At 41.1% G+C, this 12589-nt stretch overlaps 1 protein-coding gene and 1 long non-coding RNA gene across 17 annotated transcripts in view; one reads left to right on the top strand and one right to left on the bottom strand.

Moving 5' to 3' along the window:
* DPF3 (double PHD fingers 3) overlaps nt 1-12589 on the bottom strand; it is a 272192-nt gene that overhangs the window by 75231 nt on the left and 184372 nt on the right. For all 12 annotated transcript variants that reach the window (XR_008848735.1, XR_008848736.1, XM_056545785.1 and 9 more), the window contains exon 4: nt 6341-6465. Coding sequence is in view for 10 of the 12 variants with exons in the window: in XM_056545785.1 (XP_056401760.1) it covers nt 6341-6465 (125 nt within the window). In the remaining 2 variants the exon portion in view is untranslated. The remainder of the gene's footprint in view (nt 1-6340; nt 6466-12589) is intronic.
* LOC130295237 (uncharacterized) overlaps nt 1-12589 on the top strand; it is a 163630-nt gene that overhangs the window by 91399 nt on the left and 59642 nt on the right. For 2 of the 5 annotated variants that reach the window (XR_008848739.1, XR_008848742.1), the window contains exons 5-6: nt 7055-7145; nt 7338-7455. This is a non-coding gene — a long non-coding RNA (uncharacterized LOC130295237). Of the gene's footprint in view, nt 1-7054; nt 7146-7337; nt 7585-10383; nt 10697-12589 lie in introns of those variants that run through there. The other 3 variants (XR_008848737.1, XR_008848738.1, XR_008848740.1) reach the window with 2 other exon arrangements.

Genomic DNA, 12589 nt, shown 5'->3' with positions numbered 1-12589 from the left:
AACTATGATTGAGGACAGGATATGAGGTCGAGCTATGGTTGAGGACAGGATATGAGGTCGGAATATGAGGAGGGGATTTGGGGTCGGGATATGAGGAGGGGATATAGGGAAAGGATTTAAAGACAGGATAAGAGGAAAAAAGCTTCCTCAAGGATCAGGTAGGAAAAAATGGGCAGCGCTGGGTACTCAGCTAGTATGAAAATAAAGGTTCCTATCTTAACTAGGCCACACTGACTACATTAAGCCCAATAAGATGGGCTGTTGGGCTGCAGAGAATAATCGCCTATCTCTGTGAATAATGCTTGTCTGGTGAACCTTCACAAGGCTTGATCAATCATGTGACCAGGCTGCACAATGATTGCTGAATCAATCATGTGGCCCTTTAAATTCATCATTATTGGCCACACATCTGCTGTTTACATAAGGCAATGTGTGGCCGATAAAAATTACTTTATTGGGCTCACTAAAGATGTGATCAGCCGACAAACTATTGTTTGCTCTTTTGTAGTCTGATCGCTGGCCCTTTTACAGGGGCTGATTACTTGGAATGCTCATACGATTGGTTTATTGTTAAAAGGGCTTTAAGTACCTGTTTATATTAAGTTTGTGACCTATATTTAACTCCTTGATGACACAGCGAATTTTCATTTTTGCGGTTTTATTTTTTCCTCCTCTCCATCTAAGAGCCATAACGTAAAATGTTTCCATTTATAAGGCCAAATGAGGGCATGCTTGTACAGGACCAACTGTGCTTTGTAATGACATCAATCAAAAATAATAATAATTTAGCAACTTTTCAGGGTTTGTTTTTATGCAGTGCACTTTATAGTAAAAATGTTATGTTTATTCGGAAAAAAAAAAGTATTGTATAATCCTTTCAGTTTACTGCTCCCATCATGATAAACCACCCCCTGCCTTTATTTTTTATAATTTTTTAGTTTTATACCTTGATATTGCTCTGTATTTTCTGCTCATCATCTGAAGCCATACGTGGAAGAACTCCTGCTACACACAGCCCAGAGCAGTTCAGTGTGAGATGAGCTATGATAGGCTAAGGCTGCACACACACCCCTCCCCCCTCAGCACTCCATACTGTATTTCCTGATTTTGGACTTCTGCCTGGCCAGCAGGAGTCCAAAGTCTGTGCAAGAGATGGGGAGAAATGTGCTCTGGACAAGTAGGGAGACACCTAATGGCAGCTTTCTTTTTTAAACACAAATAAAACTTCATTTTTTAAAAAATTTTTCATCAAAGTGCACTAGAAAGATTTTTTATTTACCATAAGGAGTGCAATGGCAAAAGTTAGTTTTAATGATAGTGCCCATTTAAGCTGTGATCTTTAGTTGTTTAGTTATTTTTATGGTTTCTGATATATGATGTGACCAAAAATCAGCAATTCTGACTCTTATTTACGCGGCTGTAAAAAAATCCGTCCTTATTTTTACATATTGCGTTCACAGACATCCACTTTCCCATATATTTATATAGAGAATATTATAGGTTAAAAATGTGGATGCATTTTTACAAATGAAATACAATGTCAACCAAATCTTATAGATTTTTGTGACTGGGTGACGAAAATAATAGATGGCGGAGGGGCAGTAGACATCGCATACCTAGATTTTAGTAAGGCTTTTGACACTGTCCCTCATAGAAGACTTATCAATAAACTACAGTACTAATAGGTAAGCTGGATAGTTACCTGCAGTGCCTGGTCCCATCTGTTTATATCTATTGATGCCATGGTCTTTATTAAATTATCTGCATACATTATGCAGTAATATGTTACTATTAAACCTACAGTACAAACAAATTTCAAATTCCATTAAAATTCCAAATACAATTTCCACAGTCATTCTAATCATGCTTAATGTCAGGTAATACAACATGTTCTAAAAATAACAACGAGCTGTATGTATATAGATGTGGGACGTATTAAACTTTAGTAAGTTAAAGGGGTTTTTCCAGGACAAATTTATTGATTAGCTATACTCAGGATAGGTAATAAATATCAGATATATCAGGTGAAGTGCTGACACCTGGAACCCACTTACATACGTTCACATACCGAGAACAGTGACAGAAGCAGACAGCTCCATACATTGTAGAATGGCTGTGCTGAGTTATTGAAATTAAAGTCACTACATTATGTGCAACTCCTGTCCATATAGTCTCCATTGCAGTTTAAACATTTTTTTTAAATTGTGATGCATTTTTAACCCCTTGGGGACGGAGCCCATTATAACCCTAAGGACGGGAGCATTTTTTGCAAATCTGACCACTGTCACTTTAAGCATTAATAACTCTGGGATGCTTTTACTCATAAATTTGATTCCGAGATTGTTTTTTCGTGACATATTCTACTTTATGGTAATGGTAAATTTTTGTCGATACTTGCATCATTTCTTGGTGAAAAATTCCAAAATTTGATGAAAAATTTGAAAATGTAGCATTTTTCTAACTTTGAAGCTCTCTGCTTGTAAGGAAAATAGACATTCCAAATAAATTATATATTGATTCACAAATACAATATGTCTAGTTTATATTTGCATCATAAAGTTGACATGTTTTTACTTTTGGAAGACATCAGAGGGCTTCAAAGTTCAGCAGCAATTTTCCAATTTTTCACAAAATTTTCAAAATCTGAATTTTTCAGGGACCAGTTCAGGTTTGAAGTGGATTTGAAGGGCCTTCCTATTAGAAATACCCCACAAATGACCCACTTATAAAAACTGCACCCCTCAAAGTATCCAAAATGACATTCAGTAAGTTTGTTAACCCTTTAGGTGTTTCACAGGAATAGCAGCAAAGTGAAGGAGAAAATTCAAAATCTTCATTTTTTACACTCGCATGTTCTTGTAGACCCAGTTTTGAATTTTTACAAGTGGTAATAGGAGAAAAAGCCTCCAGAAATTTGTAACCCAATTTCTCTCGAGTAAGGAAATACCTCATATGTGTATGTCAAGTGTTCGGCGGGCGCAGTAGAGGGCTCAGAAGGGAAGGAGCAACAATGGGATTTTGGAGAGTGAATTTTGCTGAAATGGTTAAAAAATGTATATTGACATGTTTTACTTACCTGTTAAATTTTCAATAAAAATCAATTGAAAAGAAATGGTTTTTGGGGGGCATGTCACATTTAGGAAGCCCCTATGGTGCCAGAACAGCAGAAAACCCCACATGGCATACCATTTTGGAAACTACACCCCTCAAGGCACATAACAAGGGGTCCAGTGAGCCTTAACACCACGCAGGTGTTTGACGACTTTTCGCTAAAAATTTTCACTAAAGTGCAGTTTCTTCCTCAAATTTAGCATTTTTACAAAGGGTTATGGGAGAGACTGGCCCCCAAAATTTGTAACCCCATCTCTTCTGAGTATGGAAATACCCCATGTTAGGACGTAAAATGCTCTGCGGGTGAAATACAATGCCCAGAAGAGGAGCGCCATTGAGCTTTTGGAAAGAGAATTCATTTGGAGTAGTAGTCAGGGGCCATGTGCGTTTACAAAGCCCCCTGTGGTGCCAGAACAGTGGACCCCCCCCCCCCCACATGTGACCCCATTTTGGAAACTACACCCCTCACAGAATTTAATAAGGGGTGCAGTGAGTATTTAGACCCCACTGGCGTTTGACAGATCTTTGGAACAGTGGACTGTGCAAATGAAAAATTAAATTTTTCATTTTCACGGACCACTGTTCCAAAAATCTGTCAGACACATGTGGGGCGTAAATGCTCACTGTACCCCTTATTACATTACACGAGGGGTGTAGTTTCCAAAATGGGGTCACATGTGGGGGGGCCATTGTTCTGGCACTATGGGGCTTTGTAAACTCATGTGGCCTTCAATTCCGGACACATTTTCTCTTCAAAATCCCAATGGCGCTCCTTCTCTTCTGAGCATTGTAGTTCACCCGCCGAGCACTTTACATCCACATATGGGGTATGTTCTTACTCAGAGGAAATGGGGTTACAAATTTTGGGGGGCTTTTTTCTATTTTCCCTTGTGAAAATGAAAAATTTAGGGTAACACCAGCATTTTAGTGAAAACATTTTTTTCCCATCCAAATTTAATGAAAATTCGTCAAACACCTGTGGGGTGTTCAGGCTCACTATACCCCTTGTTACGTTCCGTGGGGGGTGTAGTTTCCAAAATGGGGTCACATGTGGGTATTTATGTTTTTGAGTTTATGTCAGAACCACTGTAAAATCAGCCACCCCTGTGCAAATCACCAATTTAGGCCTCAAATGTACATGGTGCGCTCTCACTCCTGAGCCTTGTTGTGCATCCGCAGAGCGTTTTACGCCCACATATGGGGTATTTCCGTACTCAGGAGAAATTGCGTTACAAATTTTGGGGGGCTTTTTTTCCTTTTACTGCTTGTGAAAATAAAAAGTATGGGGCAACACCAGCATGTTAGTGTAAATTTTTTTTTTTTTTTTTTTTACACTAACAGGCTGGTGTAACCCCCAACTTTTCCTTTTCATAAGGGGTAAAAGGAGAAAAAGCCCCCAAAATTTGTAGTGCAATTTCTCCCGATTACGGAAATACCCCATATGTGGCCCTAAACTGTTTCCTTGAAATACGACAGGGCTCCAAAGTGAGAGAGCGCCATGCGCATTTGAGGACTAAATTAGGAATTGCATAGGGGTGCACATAGGGGTATTCTACGCCAGTGATTCCCAAACAGGGTGCCTCCAGCTGTTGCTTAACTCCTAGCATGCCTGGACAGTCAGTGGCTGTCCAGAAATGCTGGGAGTTGTTGTTTTGCAACAGCTGGAGGCTCCGTTTTGGAAACACTGCCGTACAATATGTTTTTCATTTTTATTGGGGGGGGGGGAAGACAGTGTAAGGGGGTGTTTATGTAGTGTTTTACTCTTTATTATGTGTTAGTGTAGTGTAGTGTTTTAGGGTACATTCGCACTGGCGTGTTACGGTGAGTTTCCCGCTAGGAGTTTGAGCTACTGCGAAAAATTTGCCGCAGACCAAACTTGAAGCAGGAAACTTACTGTAAACCTGCCCGTGTGAATGTACCCTGTACGTTCACATGGGGGGACAAACCTCCAGCTGTTTCAAAACCACAACTCACAGCATGCACTGACAGTGCATGCTGGGAGTTGTACTTTTGCAACAGCTGGAGGCACACTGGTTGGAAAACCTTCAGTTAGGTTCTGTTACCTAACAGTATTTTCCAACCAGTGTGCCTCCAGCTGTTGCAAAACTACAACTCCCAGCATGTACTAATCGCCGAAGGGCATGCTGGGAGATGTAGTTATGCAACAGCTAGAGGTTACGCAACTACAACTCCCAGCAAGGTGAGACAGCTGTTTGCTGTTTGAGCATGCTGGGATTTGCAGTTTTGCAATATCTGGAGGGCTTCAGTTTATAGACCACTGCACAGTGATTTCCAAACTGTGACCCTCCAGATGTTGCAAAACTACAAATCCCAGCATGCCCAGACAGCAAAGAGCTGTTTGCGCATGCTAGGAGTTGTAGTTTTGCAAGATCTGGAGGGATACAGTTTAGAGACCACTATATAGTGGTCTCAAACTGCAGCCCTCCAGCTGTTGCCAAACTACATATTCCAGCATGCCCAAACAGCAAACAGCTGTCTGGGCATGCTGGGAGTTGTAGTTTTGCAACATCTGGAGGGCTAAAGTCTCAGACTGTACCCCTCCAGATGTTGCTAGGAAACTTACCGGCTTCCCTAGGATCCAGGGAGCCGTCCTCTTCTGCCGCACGCGCCGATCTCAGTCACCGCCCGCCGATCACCGTCGCCCGCAGCCTCCAGAGGGGTAAGTGGACCTTCGGTCCCCGTCGTTTCCCCGTCCTGCCCCGCCTATGGGTGGGCAGGACGGGGAAAACAAAAGTAAACCCCTCCGTCCCCGATCTGCTATTGGTGGTCGCGTCTAGACCACCAATAGCAGGGATAGGAGGGGTGGCACCCCTGCCACCTCACTCCTATCGCTTCAGGGGGATTGTAGTTGTCTTAGACAACCGCGACCCCCCTTCTATTCCGGGTCACCATAGACCCATAATGACCCGGAATCGGTGCAAATCGCAAGTGTGAATTCACTGCCGATTTGCACCGATCGCCGACATGGGGGGGGGGGGGGGGGGGGGGGGGACCTGGGTGACTGCAAATGCCCCCTGGGCATTTGCACGGGGTGCATGCTGATAGATATCAGCAGTCACCCAGGTCCGGTCCCCGGAAATTCCCACGGGCATATGGATACGCCCTTCGTCCTTAAGTACCAGGACGCAAGGGCGTATGCATACACCCTTCGTCCCCAACAGGTTAAACACACCAAAGCTGAAACTTTCAGATAGTAACACTGGTTTACCTGAATTTCTTGTAGACTGTCCTCGTCTCTGGCATCTTTCTTCTCTAGTCCTTCACCTCGTAAAAGGGCTTCTAGTGTAGTACCCTCTGACACAACATTGTCTTTCCGTAATGGGAAGTCTACATCTGCAACACAGGAGAACACGTATATAAGCTGTCATGTACTTTTTTTTTTTTATATGGTCCTATGTGAGAAGAATTCTTAACAGTGTGCAACCAAGCGGTAAGTAAGAGTAGCTGAATGTCTGCAGAATGACTGAAGTTTCTCAGATCACATAAATTTCTGGTTGGATAATATTTAGAATCAACATTGTAGCACTAAGCTTTTGGCCTTGAGCACATACCATTTCTGGCCCTACCACCTAACTAGTGATTTGTCTTTGCTTTATTAAAATAAACATTTTTTTTTTTCAAAAAGTACAATGTGCCATGTTTAGTAGATTTGTTTTTAAGTTTTTGGAGATATTATACTCTTACAAAGTTAGAGGTGTTGTCCCATCTGACCATGTAGGGTTCTTTTTATCCATCCTTGCATTATTGCTTAATCCAAAATAGCAATTTTACCACCTTCTTATAATCCTGCTTCCTCTCAAGCTGTTGGGGGCCTGCATGCTATAAAACCACAGTGACAAGTCGTACTTTCCTCCACTGCTCTCCACAGGTTTAATGCTCCCAGTTCACACTATTAAATTGTTTATCCTTGGTATTGTGATAGGTCATCCCCAAAGGATGTGGGGATCCCCTCAGGCAGTCATAGGCTTAACAAGTGGGGAACAGGAACATTAGACCGGCAATGGCCAGGGAAGGTGAGTATTGCTTCCTTTTTATTTTTATAGTGCCCTATGTCATATATCATTTTTTATTTAATTTCTGGACAACCCCTTTCATCATCTTCACCACCTCCTTATTCATCTCTTCCTATAACAACATTTTACTGGTCTGTGTTACCCATTTCATAATTGAGGTAGATAAAATAAAATTGATTTTTTTTCTTGCAGCGCTGGACCAATGGAATTAGAAGAGAACAAACTCTTATGGCAATCAAAGAGTAGCGTTTATTGGAAGCACAACAACGCGTTTCTGGCCCGGAAAGGGCCCTTCATCAGGACAAACAAGGTGCTCTTAGCGCAACACCAAAGGATGAGAGAGATTAATTTGTTTTTTCCCTATAATTATTGTTTAAAGTATACTTCACTAGGGGGCACGTGTTCTGTTTTTCTCCTACCCATTTCATAATAATAGCCACCCCTATATATAGTAGATAATATATTAGATATATATATATATATATATATATATATATATATATATATATATATATATATCTAAGTCAACACTAGTTTCTTACAGAAACTGGATTTTAAAGCATGATTGCAAATATCAATCCATTTACTCTTTGCATATTGTAATATGAGTGATGCGTGTTCATGTTAACTTGATGTTCTTCACCGTGATGTTACAAACAAGTAACTATGTTGCACAACAACACATGTATATGTAAGACTTCCCTGTAAATACTATTGTTACTCGCATTGATATTTTCTTGCCTTTGACATTGCTGTCTTTACTTATTCTCTATCATAATTCCACCTGTCGACATTAGAATTGGTAAAACATATAAATTGCCTGAGGGAATTGGAGGTTAGTGCAGCATTCTGACAGGCTCACTAGGAGAGATAGTGGCTGATAACCATCGTTCCACATTGATGATTTGTCACAAGCTATTTTAGTAAGGCTGTTTGTTCTAAACTTGTAAACTAATTGTTTGGGTCAGTTCTCTTCAGATAGATGAAAATTTTATATTCAGTGTATGTGGTCTGCTGGGTTATGTGATAAAATCAGAAGAAGTGCTATGGAAACATGGAATGCATGTTGTAAATCACTATGTGCCATCTTTAATGTAATGGATTATGCAGTGGAGTTTTCATAAGATTTTTTTAAGCAATTGACACCTCAAATAAAAAAAAATCTGGGCAAAAGTGCTTCCCGTTGTTTTTAATGAGAATATGCACTTTAGTTCACACTGTAAACTGCAGCACACAATTTTAAGTGCACATTTCCAGTACATGAGAATTAGTGACACCAGCGGGTGGCCCTGTCACCTACTACCACCAGTGCCGATCCCTGGATTTTATCTCCGCCTACTGTCAGGCCCTGCCCTCACATGGCTCTTAGCAGCACACTTCCTTGTTCTCCCATCCTCCGCTCTGTGCCCTGCCACCATGCTTCTTCTGCTGCACCTCCCATTCTGGTCTATAGGAACCATGCATGGACACTTTAACTTATTTGAGGGGCCAGCATGCACATTTCTAACTCTTCCTGAACCTATCACTCAGCAGTAGTTTTTTTTTAGAGAGGTTGTCTGGCTGAAAAAGGTATTTCCTTTTCTGCTCCCCTGCACTCCACTTCTGCCCTGCCCTCATCTTGGAAGAATACCTTATGAGATAGGAGGGAGCAGGTACCATATTGTGATCATTTCAAACAGGTAAAACCACGCCTGCATGTGATATGCAGTATACAAAAGGGTCAATGCAACATTGCACTAGTAGACATCACATGTGGGTGAGGTTTTGCCACAAGGTACCCACACACTCTTGTCTTGTAAGGTATACCTGTGAGACAAGCGCAGAGATAAAACGGAGCATCGGGGTTCCTCAGGGTTTAATCCTAACTCCTCTTTTCTCTTTGTACATATCCACCAGTGTTTCCCAACCAGGGTGCCTCCAGCTGTTGCAAAACTACAACTCCCAGCATGCCCAGGGCATGCTGGGAGTTGTAGTTTTGCAACAGCTGGAGGCACCCTGGTTGGGAAACACTGATATACACGATACATATGCACACATCATACATACACCTGCCGCTGCCCCCCCCATCATCATACATACACTCAGACCATACATATACAGCCACCCTTCCTGTCGCCTGCATTCTTGGTCTCCTCACCTGAGCCGCCATGAGTGGACATCAGAGCTGTAGTCACCGCCGCCGTGTGAGGTCAGATTTCCGTCCTCTCCTCTCTCCCCTCCCCCCTGCTCTGTGTTTTCCCCGTGCAAACAAGCAACCTCCCCGTGGTGGATTAGGTCCTGTCTAGACCGAGCAGGGGGAGGGGTAGAGCTGTGTGCAGGGGATGGAGCTGTCTATGTCCGCTCTCTCACCCTGCTGTGTCTTCTGAGCTCCGTCCATCCTCCGGGAGGGGAGATAAGGGGGCTCTGCAGTCAGCTGGAGGCAGCCGCCCCCTCCATACACTCTGAGGCCGGTGTGAGGTACAGACTTCCATCGGCTCCTGCGCCTCACACCGACATTAAAGAAAAATAAGGGGGAAGTCTGTCTGTCCCTGCTCGCCCGATACAGGGCTAAATCAATAAACAATTCACCTGCCCGGCGCCCAAAACTACTTGTCCCGGGCGTCGGGCTATAGGATTTCCACATCCCTGATCCTTGTTTATCAGCTTGGGTGTTAAATAGATTTAAACCTAATATTGCAAATGTGTTAAAAAGAAAAAAATATATATACACATTAACTATCACAAAAGCATTAAATATTTTATTCATAAAAGTGTTGAACTGTACAAAATGTTTTCCTGTTATAAAACAAGTTACTTTCACAAAAAAAAACACAATGGCAAACAGTCCCTTGTTAGAAATCGCTCCATTTTTGGAATTTCACTCGGCCTCTGGGCTATCTATTATTGTGTGAGGCAAACTCACACTTTTTCTTGAGTGATTTTTGAAGTACTCCGGGTATTTTTAGTTTTTTGTCGGTAAAACGCCCATTTTTGCATAAAACACGCCCATTTCAGAGTGAAAAAAAAAGTGTTGGTTGTGTGACTAAAATTTGGTCACATAAATAGTTGCACAGACGTTGCGACTAAAATTTAGGCGCAATAACCGAGAAAAAGAGTCGGTTGGACTTTAGTAAATAAGGGACAATGTCTTAGTCTTAATATCCTTACAATAATTTTTTGTCATGTCATACACACTGCTGAAGTGGGACAGAGTCATCTGTTTTGCCATCAGCAGTAACGTTAATATTCGTACACACAGGTAATGAATTCTAAGTACCACCCTGAGAAGCCTTATTAAGAGGACACAAACAAAATGGTGATAGACAAAAATGCAGATGGCCCAGCAGAGCCTGCAGGCTCAGCATGTGAAAATTAAAAGTTGAGGTGCAAACAAGGTCATATACGAAGTCAGCGCAACGTCCTCGAAAAGAAGTCCAGGTGGAATTCTATACAATTGCCTGCCATCTGGGTTAGGTGCAGACGGTTGTGACCTGCAAGTTATATTTTCTAGAGGCATTGCTACAGAAAGAATTTAAGGTGGAGGTCCCTCTTGCATGTAATAAAGTACTACGCTCTTTCCTGTTTATTCAATAATAATATATATCTGTCTTTACTTTGTGCAGTGACTTGTCAGGTTTGACTGCAATGAACATAACAGTAATTCCCTAAATAGAAACAATGTATTCCTTGCAACCAAATTGTTTTTGCATTTAGTTTTTTTAAATAAGGTAAGGTGTAGAGATACAAGCCAACAGTAAGTCAGAGGCCTTTTCCCTATAAATCAAGTAAATTTGAGTCCAGTGATGCAGATGCAAATCTAAAAATGTTGCAGTATCTTGTAATACCTTTTTTATTGGACTAACAGAATTTTGTAGAGACAAGCTTTCGGGATTCCTCACTTTATCAAGTCCAAAGCAAATCTAAGCTCACAAGCAGAAGACACAGGTTACATCAAATATGCCACACCATACATGACCTTACAACAAGACATATAACATTAGGGGACTACACTCCTGCACATCCCCAAATGTGGTCTACATGGTACAATGTGTGACATGTGATGCTACATTGGTGAAACCGGTCAGAAACTCAACGAAAGGATTAATCTACACAGACATTTCATAAACCGCCATAAAGAAAAGGACTACTGCACCTCAGTTGAACACCATTTTACCCAAACAGGCCACTCTATACATGACCTTACAATCAAGATACTGAGAGGGAATTTCAAAAACACACAAGAGAGAAAGACATTTGAAGCTAAAATGATACTGTTTTTTGATTCCAAAAACAGGGGACTCAATGTGGATTTGAGCTTTTTATCTCATTATCAAAATGTCTTAGACCTGTGCTGTACTGTATTCTCTTATATCCTGTGCTGTACTGTATTCTCCTATATCCTGTAGCTGTACTGTATTCTCCTATATCCTGTAGCTGTACTGTATTCTCCTATATCCTGTAGCTGTACTGTATTCTCCTATAACCTGTGCTGTACTGTATTCTTATAACTTGTGCTGCACTGTATTCTTATAACCTGTGCTGTACTGTATTCTCTTATATCCTGTGCTGTACTATATTCTCTTATATCCTGTACTGTACTCTTATAACCTGTGCTGTACTGTATTCTCTTATAACCTGTGCTGTACTGTATTCTCTTATAACCTGTGCTGTACTATATTCTCTTATATCCTGTACTGTACTCTTATAACCTGTGCTGTACTGTATTCTCTTATAACCTGTGCTGTACTGTATTCTCTTATAACCTGTGCTGTACTATATTCTCTTATATCCTGTACTGTACTCTTATAACCTGTGCTGTACTGTATTCTCTTATAACCTGTACTGTATTCTCGTATATCCTGTAGCTGTACTGTATTCTCTTATATCCTGTGCTGTACTGTATTCTCTTATATCCTGTAGCTGTACTGTATTCTCCTATATCCTGTAGCTGTACTGTATTCTCTTATATCCTGTAGCTGTACTGTATTCTCTTATATCCTGTAGCTGTACTGTATTCTCCTATATCCTGTAGCTGTACTGTATTCTCCTATATCCTGTAGCTGTACTGTATTCTCCTATAACCTGTGCTGTACTGTATTCTTATAACTTGTGCTGCACTGTATTCTTATAACCTGTGCTGTACTGTATTCTCTTATAACCTGTGCTGTACTATATTCTCTTATATCCTGTACTGTACTCTTATAACCTGTGCTGTACTGTATTCTCTTATAACCTGTACTGTATTCTCGTATATCCTGTAGCTGTACTGTATTCTCTTATATCCTGTGCTGTACTGTATTCTCTTATATCCTGTAGCTGTACTGTATTCTTCTATATCCTGTAGCTGTACTGTATTCTCTTATATCCTGTAGCTGTACTGTATTCTCTTATATCCTGTAGCTGTACTGTATTCTCCTATATCCTGTAGCTGTACTGTATTCTCCTATAACCTGTGCTGTACTGTA

Source organism: Hyla sarda, chromosome 11 (genome assembly GCF_029499605.1).
Source record: "Hyla sarda isolate aHylSar1 chromosome 11, aHylSar1.hap1, whole genome shotgun sequence".
Lineage (NCBI taxonomy): Eukaryota > Metazoa > Chordata > Amphibia > Anura > Hylidae > Hyla > Hyla sarda.
Note: the sequence above shows the minus strand (reverse complement) of the source record. Positions and strands in the feature narration are given on the sequence as shown.